The following is a 16,669-nucleotide window of genomic DNA, read 5'->3' as shown; positions in this document are numbered from 1 at the left end:
ATCCAGGGGCCCCTCCCCAGGTATTAAGCAGGCTATGGCAATATATCCATGGGCTGGCCGGCTGGGTCTCATGCAACACGCTTCACGCAGGCTGACGCTCGTACGCACGCAGTCAACAAGGCAACGGAGGCAGCGATTGATTCTTCCTTCGTTCATTCACGTAAAAAAAGGAGTGATTGATGCCCTTCCTAATCCATCATGCATTCACACGAGTCCCAGGGACCGCCGACGCTAAGTTTATTCGCGAGTGCGCCCTCGGCGCACATTTTCCCTTGATCTCTCTTCTCCTAAATCCTAATTTCCTTCCTGATTCGCATCGTCAGTTCGCCGCCGATTTCAATTCCCTGGTGCCCCGACGCCCCGTGCCATCCTGCTTTGCTCTCCGTCCATTACCCATTCTTCTACCCGAGGTATATCATAATCATATTGCGGCTCCTTGTACAGATAAGCGGCACGGCAGAACTGTTCAACAGCTGATTCAGTTGTTCTATTTATTTTCAGCATTGTACCTTATCATGTCGATCGGAAGAAACTATGCATCTGATAGCGGTAAAAGGAAAAATAAGAAAATTGTGTGACTTGGTACAATCACAACGAGGAGATATTCACACATTTTTCAAGAGCAATACTGGTGCTTCCTCTACTTCGATAAATCCAGATGATGAGTTGGAGTTTCTCGCCATAGAGGAAGAGCAACGAACTAATGGATATTGGGAAGCTGATGAATAAGAAGAAAATGGTGACATCAACATCGCCGATAACACTGTAAGTGGCTCTAAGAATGCAAGTAATTCATTGAATGCACATGCACAGTCCAGTTCGCTATTGTTGTTGAACAACCGGTTTATACTACTGATATTTATGACCCAAGAATTTGGATAATTTTGATAATAAAGCAAGAGATATCTTAGTTGAGAATGGAAGAGGTCAAAAAAAATGTAATGCCATGTAGACAATGCAGGAAGACATTTATCATATCTCACTATCATAGGAAATTAAGCAGGGAAACATGATAGAAAATAGCTAGTTTATTCACATGATGCCGACAAACTTTTTGCCTTTTCCGTAAGATCTTCAACTCTAGCATTAATAGGAGTCAGGATTCCTTAGCATATAATGGATTAGGACATTGGAGGCATGATAATATATATCATATATACATATGTTCTTGTTGTGATGTCTATATTAGGGCCCCAAGTTTTAGTCTCGCCCCGGGCCCCCAAAATCTCAGGACCGGCTCTGGGCACAATGGTCTTTTCCCGTGCCAGTTAACGCCGTCTAATGGGAAAATGGATGAAAACGTGATATAAAAATAAAATTTAGACAGAGGACCAAATAGAGACAAAATTATTTTGTAGGATCAAATATGTTAGAAGGGATATCATCATCATCATCTTTACCTTATTATTATATATAATACTAAAGTAAATTGGGTTTCGGTCGTCCGTCATGGCATGTTTTAGAAAAGTCCCTGTGTTTTGATGAAATCAACCCGCGGTCTGGATTTAAGTCACACCCGAACCGTTATTTTACATTTTCCAAAAAAAACCCTAATGTTTTAGGTAATTCATCCGCGGATCATATATAAGTCAAACAGATGCTTTTTTAAATCATCCATATCTTTTAAACCGTAACTCCGATTTGAACATGTTATATATGAAACTTGATTAGAAAAATATGTAGAATATGAATATGAGATTATTTTTACATGTTAAGTATGATAAATATTATTTTAGAATATATTTAAGTCAAACAAATGATTTTCTAAATTATCCGTATCTTTTAAACCGTAACTTCGATTTTAACATATTATATATGAAATTTTATTAGAAAAATGTGTGGAATCTAAATATGTTGTTAATTTTACCTTTAAATATTGTTAAAATATTGTTTTGGAAGCAAAATTATAATTTATAACACAAGATCCATTTTTCTCATCGCGGGAGTGAGAGATAGCGAGAGAGAGAGAGGGAGAGAGACGCCTTAGGATTAACCATATTCAAACACGTTTTTGTTTTGTTTTGTGTGAACACCGAGGCCATCGCTGGCGAGGGTGAGAAGGAGGATAAGCGGCAACAGAAATATGATGCCTTGTAAAAATAAAGAAGATGGACCTATTGTGGTCTTGAGTGATGGTTGTTGGGTTAAGAGCATGTGTTATGTTTCCTCTCCCGTTGCAACGCACGGGCTCTTTTGCTAGTCTTTATAAAGAGAATTGGGTTTCTGGTCGTCCGTCGTTGCTAGCTATTTTGCATAAAAGTCCCTCGATTTATAAGAAATTAACCCGCAGTCCCTATTTTAGTGAGTCTCTATATAACGTTTCAATTTTGCAAAAAAAACCTGTACTCATTTGAATTCCCCCCGCTATCCTCCCGTCGTCTTACACGGATGTGCATAGGCGAGGCGATGGCGTGGCCATGCAGCAAAGGACGAGCGGGAGGCGACGCTCGGCGGCTGAGGATCAGTACAAGAGCAGCGGCAACATCGCCATGGGAGAGTGGTGCGCGGCAAAGAGGAGGAGGCAAGGCGCGGCGCGGCCATGGCGGCATGAGCAGCCAGAAAGAGAGAGAGAGGCGTGGGAGCTCGACATTGAGATGACAACAGGGGGACGGCGCGGGGCGGCAGCCTGCTGTGGTTGTCGCCGGCGACGGCTGGTGGCGAGGGGCCGTCGGAGCGGTGAAGGAGGCGCTGGATCGGGCGAGGGCTCCTCCTACTGGTGGCGCTACGGCAAACGAGAGGAGGACGAGGGGGGTCATACCGGCGGCACGTGGGATCGAGGCAACGGCTAGACTGCACGGCCGGATGAGCAGCCAGTCATGGGATGCCCGCCATGGCCGCTGGTGGTGTGGAGCAGGGGAGGGGGGATCCCGGCGCGGGGGTGGCCCAGCGGTGGGGGATCCGGAGGCGTGCGGGGGCGCGGGGGTGGCCCAGCGGTGGGGGATCCGGAGGCGGGCGGGGGCGCGGGGGTGGCCGAGAGGTGGTGGAGCTTGTGGGGAGCTGGAGATCTGGCGGGCTCTAAGCGCGGAGGCGAGCCGGTCGGCCTCGAGCTTGAGTTCTGCGGGGCGGCGTCGGAGATGTGGGCGACCACTGAACGAGAACCGAACCACGACCAATCATCCCATCGAGGCGATTCGCGAGCTCCAGGCCAGGCACCACGGCAGCCGGACCCCGCCTTCAGTTGGGCGCCGCTCAACACGCACCCGCAGCTGTAGCTCTCGGAGCGACAGCATGCAGCACGACCAGCGACCGGCCGGCCAGCTTGCCTGCACGCGTCCGGTCAGGTCTTGCAGCGGGCTGTGGACGGAGCAGCGCGGATGGCCGGGTTAGCGACGCGCGGAGAGGCCTGCGAGGCTCACTCGGATGAGATGGAAGGAATGGTCCAGCGTTTTGCAGAAGAGAGAGGATAAGATTTGGGTGAGGCCACGTGTAGTTGGTACGTGTTCAGCTTGGGTGAAAAAGTGTGTGCTGCGCGTTGACACGTATGTTTGGGAGAAAAAGAGTAAAATTCACCATTGGTCCTAAAAGTATTTGAGGTGTGTCATTTTAGTTCTAAAACTATGAAAACGCATATCTGAGTCCTACTTCTTTCTGAAGTGTGCCACCGCCGGTCCTAAATTCACCGGACCAAGTGACCTTTGTCACGTCAGATGACTCGGTTTTGGCGGCAAAACTCCCGCCATAAACGATTGGTGGGCTTGCATTTACCCCCTGCACGTACATAACACAGAAAGGCTGCTCCTTTCTTCACTTCACTTCTGTTTCCTCATTTTCTCCTCTTCCATGGCTGCAAGCTCACATGCTTCATTCACTTCAACCATGGTGAGGACCAACCCTGGTAGCTCACTTCAACCATGCAATAAATTGTTGTGCTTGAACCGATGTCTCAACTACAACACACATAGAAGCTGTAACACAATATCATCTGAAACATTGACACAACTGATAGCATTGGCCACATTCACAACAGTAATACGAAGTGCATTGGGTACATATAACTAATAGTGAATTACCTGGCGCTCGAAATAAAAGCTAGTAATTTAGGTTTCTATTACATGAGAACCTCAAAATGCACATATGAAGGTGCAGATAAACCCACAGCAACACATGCATGAGGTTTACTTCAACACCTAGCTGGCATCATCTAAATACTAGCCAAAATAGAGTTGTTGTCTGTCCAAAAAGCTCTCTGTCCAAAGTGAGAACATGTTCACTTATATTCAGTGATACTGGCCTTTGTAACCCTCTTCTTTTGCTTCTTCTTTAAGCCAACAGTGGATGTGGTAGCTGTAGTGAGCTGCAAAGCATCTCTGTTGCGAGCAATGAAGGCAGATTCTGGAATAGGGCCTGGTGACACAGATTGCTGCGATGCTTGAGCCTGCTTATAACCAAAGAAGCATCATTATAACCAAAGAAGCATCAAACATCAATGCAACACATTTCAGGGAAATGAGATGTTAAGAAAGAATAACATACTTGAAGAAGGAGTGTTTCAAGCACGGTAGTTTGAGTGCGTTGCTTCCTATGTCCAACACTTGTTGTACCAGATTCCTATAAATAGAGTATGAGCAATAGTTGCAAGAATGAAATGAGCTAACTACTAAATAGAGAAACAAAATGTTGTTGTACCTGTGTAAGAATGTTTCTCTTCACTTGTAGCTTCCTCTTTTATCCTCCTTGTGTTTGTGGTCTCTTATCAACACTGAGTGATTGCCCTTGTTGACCTTTATTTGGGCACTTCCTTTTGTTGTGCTCTGTTGAATTGCACACACTGCAATGGGATATAGTGCCATGTCTGCTCATCTTTGCTCCTTCTTCCATCTCAACAGGATTTTGTCTTCTCTTCTTAGATGGCCTACCAACATGTTTTTCATACTGAGGTGGTTTCATTTCAATTCCGTTGACCTTTTGCCATGTTCTTTCATCTCTACAAGGCATAATAATCTGGCCATATGCTTGCTTGAAGGCATCAATGCTATGTGAAAGACACACCTTATCCTCTGGATTGATCCTCTCGTACCTGAAGCAAGAAATTGCATGCCTGCAAGGAATTCCTCTCAACTGCCAATTCCCACATTCACACTTATCTTTGTGAATATCTACAGGATATTTTCCTGTCAGACCATGCACTAGAAAAATTCCTTTCCCAGTTGGTAGAGGTTCACAATTTTTGGCCATTTCGACTTGTTTGTCCAGTTTCTTTCTTATCTTTGGACATATGATTCCACACATATCTTCAGCCTCATTATTCTTGGTATAATATCTTGTCATGAGTTGGTTGAAAATCTTCTGTAGCATGGATCTTATAGGCATTTCTCTTGCATCAATGATGTACCTTGAGTATGGAAAGTGAAGGGAGTTCAGCATCAAAAGGAAGTGCAATGAGTATCATGCAACAAAATGTGTTGAAAACACTTACTTGTTAAACACTTCACATGTATTGTTCAGTAGCAAGTCAGACTTGGGCAATGTAGTGAAGAAAGCTCTGCACCATGAGCTAGGTTCAATTGCTTCTAAGTAGTTATATGCATCCTGGTTCAATACCTGCATGTCATCCATATGTTTTCTCCAATCAAGCTTATTGTAGGATCTTGCAATAGCCCACAACTTGTTCTTCAAGTTCTCCCGCTTGAATTTTTTGTTGAAATTCTGGTATAGGTGCCTCACACAGAACCTATGTGCTGAGTGAGGGAAAAGCTCACCGACAACATTGATCAACCCCTGCATTATCATGAAAAGGGCATCCAAGTGATCAACATGTATTACACTAAACATTATCATTTAGGAAGTATAATATCTTAGTCACATACGAGAGTTACCTTTTGTCGATCACTCATTATTGTCTATGCACTAGTATTATTTATGCCAAGGTCTTCTTTCAGAGTGTTCAAGAACCATTTCCATGTGGGAGTATCCTCAACTTCAACAACTGCCATGGCAATAGGAAAGATGCAATCATTCGGATCAACACCTACTGCTGTGAGCAATTGACCACCATATTTAGTCTTTATATGACACCCATCTACGCAAATAAGAGGTCTGCACCCTGTCATGAATCCCCTTTTACATGCATCTAGTGACACGTATAAACTATCAAAGATACCACCATCTTTTAGTCTCATGAACATGGAGCTTCCAGGATTTCTATGCCTAACCTCAGTCGCAAAGTCCCAGAGTTGCTCGTATTGCTTATCTGCATCTCCATTGATTTCATTGTATGCCATTCTTCTAGCTCTTGCCAGCTTGCTCCTAGAGGCGGGCATGTTGAAATCTTTCCGCACCAATCTTCCAAAATTTGATAGTGTCATCTTGTCATCTGCCCTAAAAGTTTCAATGTAATATGCAGCTAAGAAATTAGCAGTGAATTGTTTGATGTCCCACTCTTTACTGCATGTGTGAGTGCCCACATAAGTTTTAACGACAAAATTTTTAGTCCTGCTATCAGGTGCTGCAAACAAATACCAAGGGCATCCTTCTACACAGTGAGCCCTCACTCTTTGCAAATCATTCTTTGCATATTTTATTTCAACTCTCTCTTGTATGATATAATTTTGAATTGCCCTCCTCAGCTCAACTACTGAAGAAAATGACATCCCTAAAGTGAAGTTTGGAGCTTGCATTTCTTCTGGTCTGAAAGCTCTCAGTTTGACCCTCTTCTTTTTCTTCTTTTTCTTCTTATTGTTATCTTCTGCATCTTCTTCTTTTGATTCTTCATCAACTACCTCTGGCTCATAATCAGAGTCTGAGGCTGGCAGATCAAGCTCATCCGTGTCATAATCACTATCAAAAAAATTCGCCTTCTTCTTTCCTTTCACATCCTCATAATTTTCATCAACCCACTCTGCGAAGAGATCATCATCATCCTTGTCGAATTCATTGTCCGAGTCAACCAAATTGTCGCCATAATTGCTATCACTGTCATCCGAGTCATCCTTATCTTTATCTCCACTGCCTTTTGTATTGGGTGAGAAACAGTTTTGCAAATTGCCCTTGACTGCTTTGACCTTGCACCTTCGCCTACTATTTGGGTTGGCAGCAGCATCACAAAATATTGGCACGTTTATCTCTGTTCGAGGGCTAAGAACCACTGGCAATGTTGGAGAGACAATTACATAGATATCATCCGATAAATATTTTTGGTCCACATACAGTTGGAAATACTGAAATTTGGGAACAACGGCACTCATCATCAGAGTATCAGCATCACTCTGAATTATGTGAAGCCCATCATGCAAATGTTTTCCAGGAAGTAACCAGTACAACTCCACCCTAGCTGGATCATGCCCAAGCTGCCCCACAAAATGATATATCCACAATGGAGACCAGGTTTCTACCTCACAACCATCAAAGTGATCAACCCGGCCATCGAAATATGCCTTGTTCATTCCAGAACCGCAAAACAGACCAGCGTGATTAATCTCTACAGAGAATTGCTCTTCCATCGGTCCTGTCAGTGAAAAATATTGAAATTTGTCACATAATTAACAGGGAATGATCTTGCATAAATACATATATCATGTATTTCCAAATTAACAAGTGTCCAGTATCAATATCGGTGTCATACCAACCATACATTCAGAGTTTTTGTTCAAACTCTGAAGCAAAAGACAGTTAATAGCCGGCCGCCTGTACAACCATAGCAGTACAATCCAAACTCTGTACAAACCATAGCAGTACAATCCAACCACGTAACCACTTGATAGCATAGATCGGACCAAAGGTCAAATATTCCAGAGATTGGGAAAGGATTTAGGCAAAGATTTAGAGGATTAGGGCTAGGGTCGTACAGTACACTGGTGGGGGATCGCCGGGGGCACGCCGCTGTGGGGCCATCCGCGCGAAGCACCCGCTCCGCCGGCCGCCTGCTTCTGGCGATGTCCGCCGGCTGCCGCTGCGCCCCAGTCGCCTGTGACTTGTGCGTGTGCTAGAGAAGCAGAGAAAACACGGTGGGGGCACAATATGAGGGTAAGAAATTCAGGGCGGGGTATTGGAATGTATCGAGTGAAGCTGTTTTCCCAACGTGGCACTTCAATTGGACGTGGCAAAGGTCAAATTGCCACGGGTGCAGGTCAGGCTTGCTCCGGCGAGTTTAGGACCGGCGGTGGCACACTTTAGAAAGAAGTAGGACTTAGATATGCATTTTCATAGTTTTAGGACTAAAGTGACACAGCTTGAATACTTTTAGGACCAGTGGTGGATTTTACTCGGAGAAAAAATATAGCTGGTTATACGATGCAATTTTCGTTGTCGTACTTTCCAGCTTGCGTGAACCATCGCCTACCAATTCTTTTTGTTGCATGCATTCCAATCTACACGGCATGTATAGCAGAACAATGTATGCATCCTCTTATTCTTTATTCCGTCTGTGTTTATACTGTATTTTTCAAGAAGGAAAAAAGCATGATGACTAATTGTTAAAGGCTTTCAAATCTTTACACAATTATATATAAAAAAATTCCAAAGACAACACTTCAATCCGATGATTGTGCGAAGCTGAAGGAGCCGTCGTTGGAGAACATGAATGCGACTTCGTCAACTATATACTCCATAATCACTAGAAACATGCGACGGATTTTATTTTTCCGCTGGGACGCGCGGGCACATTTATTATCTGTTGCCTTTCAGCTTGCAAAATCTTAAATTGGATGAGTTGTTTTCTATTTTGTGATGATCAAGGATTTCACACAATGAGGCCTTGATACCAAGTTCTTATTATCTGATTTCATGATTCACATTCTGCTTACATGAAGATTCAGGTTTCGGCCTTAAATGGACATGCAAGTTGAATAGTAACATGTACTTAAGAAGTTATACTTGCGCTTCTCCTATGATTACTGGACTAGGGACATGTGTGTACGTGGCGCCGCATGACCGTGATGAGGTGTGTACGTGGCACCGCTCGATCTCTGATTTAATCAATAAATGATGGGTGTGTGTTTACCGGCCGGTGGAAGCTTTTTACTCAAGAGAAACATAGAAAAGTTTTTTATTGTCAATGGTGAACGGGAAGATGTGTGCGTGCGGTTCTGTGCATTTGTTTTAGACAAAGAGCCCCTGTTGTGTATGTAAAATGTTTATGTTTGAGACTTTGGGTCAAGTTCAAATAGTTCAAAAAAAGAGAAGATAATCTTGTAAACCAACAACCAACATTCTCTAAAAAAAATGAACGTAGTAAAACACCGCTTGCGTTCGAATATAATAAAATCTATAGAACCAATCCATTTCGATCTACCACTACTCTTTCACCCAATGATAGTGTGAAGGTGAATGAGACTTCGCCGGAGGACATAAATGCGGTTTCATCAACTTTTATAAATTGGGGACACTAGAAATCATACCATCATCAACCGCGGTAGCGAACATGAAAAGTGGCAACATTAATGAGTCACAAGAAATGTGTGATGATTTTTTCTACCGTTGCAACCACAGGCACATTAAATTAATGCATGCAAAGGTTTAAGTGAAACTTTTTAAAAAACATAGTATAGATGTCGACACTCATAAACACGTACATACACTCAGCCTTATGAACATATGCACGCATATCATGCCCCTAGAAGCACTAGCAACAACACCGATGGGTTTTGAAATTGATGAAGTCATCACAAACGCCTCACTATCCACGAGAATGTAGTTTCCAACTGAAAAATATTTCGCCTTAATGGACATCAATGCGTCCGACCTGGGGTTTAATCCCGGCTGGATTGGGGTATCACTGCCCTCCTAACCATTCGATCGAATGTTGGTTGTCATGGTTAAAGCGAAATTGACCAATTCAAGTAACCTTCCCTTTTTATTCGGTGCTCACATTCATGCCCAGTAGTAATTGACATTACAGCATGATTTGCAATTCTTCTATATCTCAGCATGCGCATCCCTACCCCATCATGATATGTTGATGAGTGTTTTGATGGACACTTCAATTTTATCTCCCGTTGCAACGCACGGGCATGTGTGCTAGTAATACTCAACAAAATACGAGAGTGCATTTTTCAAATAGGGCCAAATAAGGAAATCTCTCATATAAAATAGTACACGGGTCATATGAATATTCAAAATATTCTTGTTATATAAAATGCTTCATCTCCCTTCTTGACACATGGTCACTGAAGTACTAAGACCGTGGTAACGCCCACAAGCACTACAACATAATTTGCAATCCTGAACAGAATCAGGTTGCGTACAAAAGCGCCGACGAGTGGATATTGCTGCACGACGACACTGCAACGTCCTCTAGAGCCACATTGCCACAGGTACTTGGATAGCGTGCAGGACGACACCCGAGGGCTGACAAAGTGCGAGACCACGGCCAACAGCACGAAAAGGGCATTGCGTATGATGTCGTTGGCGATGCTGCGGACAGCCGCCGTGCTCGTGACGGCGGCCAGGGCCGCGTAGAATGCCAGGACCATGCTCACCAGGGACAGCCACAGGCAATGCAGCGCCGCCGCGAAGGTTCTCCACGACCCGGCGGAGCGCGACGCCTTGCCGTAGAGGAGCAGCACCACCGCGACCACGGAGGTCACCAGGGCGAAGCTGTCCAGGATGAGGAAGCACTTGAAGATGGCCTCGTTCTGGAGGACCGCCATGCCTTTGATGACCTCCTTCCCCTCGGGATCGGTGCCGCCGCCGCTCTGCTCGTATGAGCCGGGCAGGCTGTTGGCGGCGGTGAAGGCGACACTGGCGACGAGGACGGCGATCACCGCGAGGCTGTCAGACGTCTTCTCTATCGCTTTCGTTATCTCGCGGCCGTCCCACTGCTGCACGCGGTCCCGCCTCTTGGGATAGGACTGCGCTCCGAACGCGGCCAGCGTCGTCACCAGGCTGACCATGGAGAAGAAGCTGGTCGATCTCACAGCGAGGTCCAGCGGCGTCTGGCCGTCATTGTTCATGACGTCGTCCCGCACTTTGCCCTTCCCCATCAGGGCCTCCGCAACGGCCGGCGCGCCCGCGGCCACCGCCAGGTGGAGCGGCGTGTTGCCGTCCCCGTCCTGCGCGTTCAGGAGGCCGCGCAGCGTTCGTTTCTTGATGGCCAGCCGCACCACCTTGAGGTGGCCTCCCCTGGCCGCGGCGTGCAAGAAGGTCCCGCCGTGGTCGTCCCGGAGCTCGGCGGCGTCGGGGCAGGCCTTGATCAGCGACTCGGCGACGCGGTCGTGGCCCATCCCCGCCGCGACATGGAGAGCGGAGAGGCCGCCGGAGTCCCGCATGCGCACCACGCACGGCGGCACGGCGCGTAGGATGGCGCCTACGACGGAGAGGTGGTCGCCGGTGGACGAGGCGAAATGAAGTGGAGTGCTGCCGGTGTCATCGGCTTGGCTAGCCAGGGATGGGCCACATGGCGTCCACTCCAGTAGTAGCCTCACCATTTCTGACAATGTTCAGATCGATGGTATAAGAGCAAGTATAATACAATAAGCTTATATAAGCGGGCTATAAAATTTAAATATTATATTTCTGCTGACATGGATGAAAGGGAAGAGAAAAGAAAAGAGGAGCCGGCTACAGAATAAGAGCCAACTACAACAAGCGCTTGCACTATGTGAAAGTGGAACGTGGGTCATGCATTAATAAAGTAGCACATCTTTACATCTAACTATTATACGTGTCGGCTATAACTTTGGCTATAAATGACATGGCAATATCATGTAGCCATTAGCTGGCTATACTATTAACCATGCTCTAACAAATCTGCATGCACTTTCAGAGTCCATGGATCAACAAGGAGCTCCCAAGCTAGCTAGCTCACCTGAGCCCTGGAAGACGGCGGCGTGCAGAGCATTCTGTGAGCTCAAGCCGGCAGCCGACGCGTTGCTGCACCTGGTCGTTATCGATCTGACGGTTGGCAAAGATCCGCTCATCACCGCCAAGTACAGCACCGACATGCCGGTGTTGTTAACCTCAGAGGCTAGCCCCGGCGCCACGGAAACGATAGCCTCAACTGATGCGCCATGGCCGAGCCTCGCCGCCAGATGAAGGACCGTGTTCCCTGCCTCGTTCTTGCACCACAAGGTGCTATCATCTCCGCCCTCGCACGAGAGCTGGACGAGGAGGGACACGGCCTTGCCATGCCCTGCCCTCGCCGCGCAGTGTAGAGGTGTGTCCAGAGTCGAGTTCCGGGAAGAGAGCAAGCTCCTGTCCCCGAAGCTCATGAGACCATGGATGAGCTTGTCATGTCCGTGCTCCGCGGCCAAATGAAGAACGGTGTTCCCCTCCGCGCTGACTTGATGTATGCCTGAAACAATTCAAACATAATATGGGGTTCTTGCTCTACCATGTTTTTCTAATTAGTATGGTTAGATCTCAATCGGCTAGGGCATAACCAAGTCTATGTTACGTGCCATAACATGTAAGAAAATGATAACAAAAACGAAAAAAAATACACGGATCTTAACATAAGATCCCATAAATATGAATATACTTAGACCGAGACTTAGCAATCCCGTTGAATAAAATGTTGGTATGCATGTTCGGCTACCATTCAAACATTTGGGCTCCCTCCTAAAAAACGCTTGTTCCCAGTTTGAATGAAATTTCACATGAGATTAGTAAATCTCAGTTAGGTACAAAAACATATAAGAGCATCTCCAGCCACACCCCTAGAGCCCCTCAGGGCCACTTTTTGTGTGCCGGCAATGTAAAAAGGGCCTAGTCATGCCCCCAAGCGCCCCAAAACCTCAAAATAGCACCGGCAAATACAGAAGAAACCCAGCGCCTTAGAGGGCTGTTGGGGGCACCGGCGAAAGCAACAACCAATCATATTCCCTTACGAGCCCTTTTTCTTTGCCCAGCCAATCACTTTTTGCCTCATGATTTTCTTGAGGGCACCAACGGCTAGGAAAACATACTCGCGTTTCATCCGGCGAAAACGTTTTACCCTCAAGACGTGCTATTTTTGGCCCGGTAATTATCCTGGGGGCCTCCGACGGCTGAAGATGCTCTAAGTGACAATTATGTGTACACGAGGATGACCGGAGATCCAGCTAGTAGCATACTATGCGCAAAAAAAATAAAAAAGTAGCAGACTAGCAGTTAAGGCAGACATTACCGGCAACCTGATTAGCAGCAGCGGCGGCGCCACCGTGCTGTTGCCGAAGCAGCGCCATGGCTTCCTTCTTTCTCCCCCGGCACAGAGCAAGGTACAGCTCGGGGCTCATCGTGCCGCCATCGCCTGGCTGCGGCGCCGTCGCGGTAGCCGGCGAGCCAGGACCCGCACTGAGCTGGATGGAGTGATGCCCGAGGTCCATCGACTGATGACTATTCCGGTCTGATCACGCGGTCTGCGCGACGCGGATATATGGCGATGGGCTGTGAAAGTGTCTGGCAACAGGCTCGTGGTTCACAGAGGAGCCGCCATGGATGCAATGCATAGCAAGTCGTCGCCAAGTCAGCATTTCCACAGTCAGCTGCGCGTCGCGTTTGCGGCCGAAATGACAGCGGCCGGTCAGGTCCTGCGCGTCCTGAGGACAGGCATGAAACTTGAATGTTGGCCAAGTACAGACCACACACACACGGCTCTTGTATCTATTTGCACCATAGGTTCTAGCAACGCGGCGCGTAGAAATTTGACTACGAACGAGTGGGATACCGGAGTCGTCGCGTACGTCCTTATGTCGACGAATTGAGTGCCTTTTTTGAGGGGTAAAGCAACGCTCTATTCATGGAAAGCCACAAGATAACGTTCGGGTCATGGGATTGCATACACATGACGACCCTGACCTAACAAAAGAGAGAATCTAGCTAACTTATGAGCTTCCTCATTAACTAAGCGACCTTCAAAACAAAAATTACAAGTAAAACTAGGGATTTGATTTCGTCCATGATTCCACCATGTCGGCCTCGGTTGCCATTCATCAGATCACTGACCACCTGTTTAACATCTGAGGCTATAATAAAACTTGGGAGACTCAAGTCTTTGGCAACAATGGAGCTTCACGGCACGCAACTGACTCGAGGATGGTGGCGTCGTGCATTCTGAATATGACTAGAGAAGAGCTTCCCTAATAATTCCCGTGATGGTCACCACAAATAGTTGTTGCGGTCCCTCTTGATCTTGATACACCAACATCAACATTTATTTTAGCATATCCCACCGGTGGCGCGCTAGGGCGAGTTCTTGGTCCGGATGGTGTAGTCATAGCCCTGGTACCAGTTGCTGGTTGTTTTAACATGTCTATCTTGATGATGAACCAGCTGATAAAAGCATGTGTTGTGTGAGGGCTTTGAAATATCCCTTCATGAATTGCTTTCCTTCTAGCGGCCAAGTCACCCACTGCGTGGCGGTCAGCTTCACAAACGCCTCATGCGATAACGTGCTTTGTAGTGAGAAAAGGCACTGCTTGGCACTAGGGTCGGTTGTTGCAATTAATTGATCCGCCAACTCTTCATTTGTCTATGCCCAAATGCATCTTGACATGGTAAACTCAAGCAATGAGTGTCTCCATGAGTCTTGTGCACCACACAAGCCACAAACGCTTATTGTAGACATATGGTGATGAGCCCTAACATCTTCATTTGAAATTGAGTGCTTTGCAGTTGCCATGAAAACATTCTAATTTCCCAGGGACTGAGTGTTGGTGTCCTGGATTAGGGGGTGCTTGCCACATCGGTCCACCGGATATGGGCTGGGCCGAGGACCCGGTTGACGAATGGGCCATGTTGGCCCTGGCCCTCGGAGTAATCAAGATGAAGATCTCCTGGAGGCTTCGCGTAGACTTCAAGCGTATTTTGAATAGCTGGCATGTTTATCGCTACAGTGTAACCGGCCATGTGTAAACCCTAGGTACCCCCGACGTGGAGTTTAGTCCGTAGAGGCATAGGCGTACACATTGGCAATGTTTAGAGCTTAGGTAAACTCATACTATCTCAAGGTAGATCAATTTGTACTTTATACCCCATCATAATCAATATATAAGAAGCAAGATGTAGGGTTTACCTCATCAAGAGGGCCCGAACCTGGAAAAACATCATGTCCCTACAATCTAGCTCAGATCACCAAGCTTGGGACCCACTATCCGAGATCTGTCGATTTTAGCACCGACATTGAGGTTCCCATAGTTGCTTCACGAGCCCATGTCTGTGTCAATGCTTGATGATCCCCGCAGTACCATCTAGCCAAGCCTCTTTTCTCTGTCTACTGGAAGTTAACATTTTGTACGCCGATCTTGCTAAGAAATGTCATTCTTTTTTAAGTTCCATGGTCAAATATCGGGATATCAATGTGTGAGAAACACTTCCTGAAGAAAATATGCCCTAGAGGCAATAATAAAGTTGTTATTTTATATTTCATTATTCATGATAAATGTTTATTATTCATGCTAGAATTGTATTGATCAGAAACCTAAATACATGTGTGAATACATAAATGAACATTGTGTCCCTAGTGAGCCTCTACTTGACTAGCTCGTTGATCAAAGATGGTTATGATTTCCTAAACATGAACATGTGTTGTCATTTGATAACGGGATCACATCATTAGGAGAATGATGTGATGGACAAGACCCACCCGTTAGCTTAGCATAATGATCGTTCAGTTTTATTGTTATTGCTTTCTTCATGTCAAATACATATTCCTTCGACTATGAGATTATGCAACTCCCGGATACCGGAGGAAAGCCTTGTGTGCTATCAAACGTCACAAGTAACTGGGTGATCATAAAGATGCTCTATAGGTATCTCCTAAGGTGTTTGTTGAGTAGGCATATATCAAGATTAGGATTTGTCACCCCGAGTATCGGAGAGGTATCTCTGGGCCCTCTCGGTAATACACATCATAAGCATGCAAGCAAACGACTAAGGAGTTAGTCACAAGGTGATGTATTACGGAACGAGTAAAGAGACTTGTCAGTAACGAGATTGAAATAGGTATGAAGATACCGACAATCAAATCTCGGGCAAGTAACATACCGATGGACAAAGGGAATTACGTATGTAATCATAACGGTTTGACCGATAAAGATCTTCGTAGAATATGTAGGAGCCAATATGAGCATCCAGGTTCCGCTATTGGTTATTGACTGGTGAGGTGTCTCGGTCATATCTACATAGTTCTCGAACCCGTAGGGTCCGCACGCTTAACGTTCGATGACGATATAGTATTATATGAGTTATGTGATTTGGTGACCGAATGTTGTTCGGAGTCCGGGATGTGATCACGTACATGACGGGGAGTCTCGAAATGGTCGAGAGGTAAAGATTGATATATATGACGATGGTATTCGGACACCGAAAGTGTTCCAGAGGGTACCGGGTACATATCGGGTCACCGGAAGGGGTTCCGGGCACCCCCGGCAAAAGATATGGGCCTCATGGGCCAAGAGGGGAAATGCACCAGCCACAAGGGGCTGTTGCGCCCCCCCCCCCATATGGGTCGGCCAAGGTGGAGATGGAAAGGGGAAGGAGGAAAGAAAAGAACGGGAATAGGATTCCCCCTTCCTTCGCCCTCCCCCTCTTTCCTCCCCCCTCCGATATATATGGCAGGGGGGCGCGCGGCTTGGGAGGAGCCCAAGTAGGATTCGGTCCTACTTGGGGCGCCTCCTGGCCTCTCCTCTCCCCTTCCCACCTATATATATGTGGGGGGCGCCCCTACCACATACCAGACAATTGCCTAGTCATGTGTGGCGCCCCCTCCACCGTTTACACCTCCGGTCATATTTTCGTAGTGCTTAGGCCAAGC

At 46.4% G+C, this 16,669-nt stretch overlaps 2 protein-coding genes across 3 annotated transcripts; both read right to left on the bottom strand.

The window, feature by feature from the left end:
• Positions 1-3,954: 3,954 nt before the first annotated feature.
• LOC125520690 (uncharacterized) lies at positions 3,955-7,944 on the bottom strand. 2 transcript variants are annotated; one of them, XM_087535531.1, is made up of 6 exons: positions 7,785-7,944; positions 5,817-7,444; positions 5,417-5,718; positions 4,627-5,332; positions 4,474-4,548; positions 3,955-4,375 (listed from the first exon to the last, which is right to left on the bottom strand). In XM_087535531.1, the coding sequence occupies exons 2-4, from the start codon at positions 5,832-5,834 to the stop codon at positions 4,666-4,668; spliced, it is 987 nt and encodes a 328-aa protein (XP_087391657.1). In that variant the 5' UTR covers positions 5,835-7,444; positions 7,785-7,944; the 3' UTR covers positions 3,955-4,375; positions 4,474-4,548; positions 4,627-4,665. The 2 variants fall into 2 exon arrangements, with proteins under 2 accessions (XP_087391657.1, XP_048541611.2); XM_048685654.2 differs by lacking the exons at positions 3,955-4,375; positions 4,474-4,548; positions 4,627-5,332; positions 5,417-5,718 and having other exon boundaries at positions 5,836-7,444.
• A 2,041-nt stretch (positions 7,945-9,985) lies between these two features.
• LOC125523797 (protein ACCELERATED CELL DEATH 6) lies at positions 9,986-13,353 on the bottom strand. Its single transcript, XM_048688870.2, has 3 exons — positions 13,043-13,353; positions 11,744-12,229; positions 9,986-11,365 (listed from the first exon to the last, which is right to left on the bottom strand). The coding sequence occupies exons 1-3, from the start codon at positions 13,239-13,241 to the stop codon at positions 10,101-10,103; spliced, it is 1,950 nt and encodes a 649-aa protein (XP_048544827.1). The 5' UTR covers positions 13,242-13,353; the 3' UTR covers positions 9,986-10,100.
• Between the last annotated feature and the right edge of the window lie 3,316 nt (positions 13,354-16,669).

Source organism: Triticum urartu, chromosome 7A (assembly GCF_056163025.1).
Source record: "Triticum urartu cultivar PI428250 chromosome 7A, HENAU_Tu73, whole genome shotgun sequence".
Taxonomy (NCBI): Eukaryota; Viridiplantae; Streptophyta; class Magnoliopsida; order Poales; family Poaceae; genus Triticum; species Triticum urartu.
The sequence above is the reverse complement of the archived record's forward strand: the minus strand, read 5'-3'. Positions and strand labels throughout refer to the sequence as shown.

Bases quoted from the DNA above. Each gene is read 5' to 3' on its own strand.
- LOC125520690 (XM_048685654.2), bottom strand. From the start codon at position 7,439: ATGGAAGAGCAATTCTCTGTAGAGATTAATCACGCTGGTCTGTTTTGC.
- LOC125523797 (XM_048688870.2), bottom strand. From the start codon at position 13,241: ATGGACCTCGGGCATCACTCCATCCAGCTCAGTGCGGGTCCTGGCTCG. The intron at 12,230-13,042 runs GTAATGTCTGCC...GAATTGTTTCAG, and splicing joins TGCTGCTAATCAGGTTGCCG to GCATACATCAAGTCAGCGCG. The intron at 11,366-11,743 runs GTGAGCTAGCTA...GAACATTGTCAG, and splicing joins CGCCGTCTTCCAGGGCTCAG to AAATGGTGAGGCTACTACTG.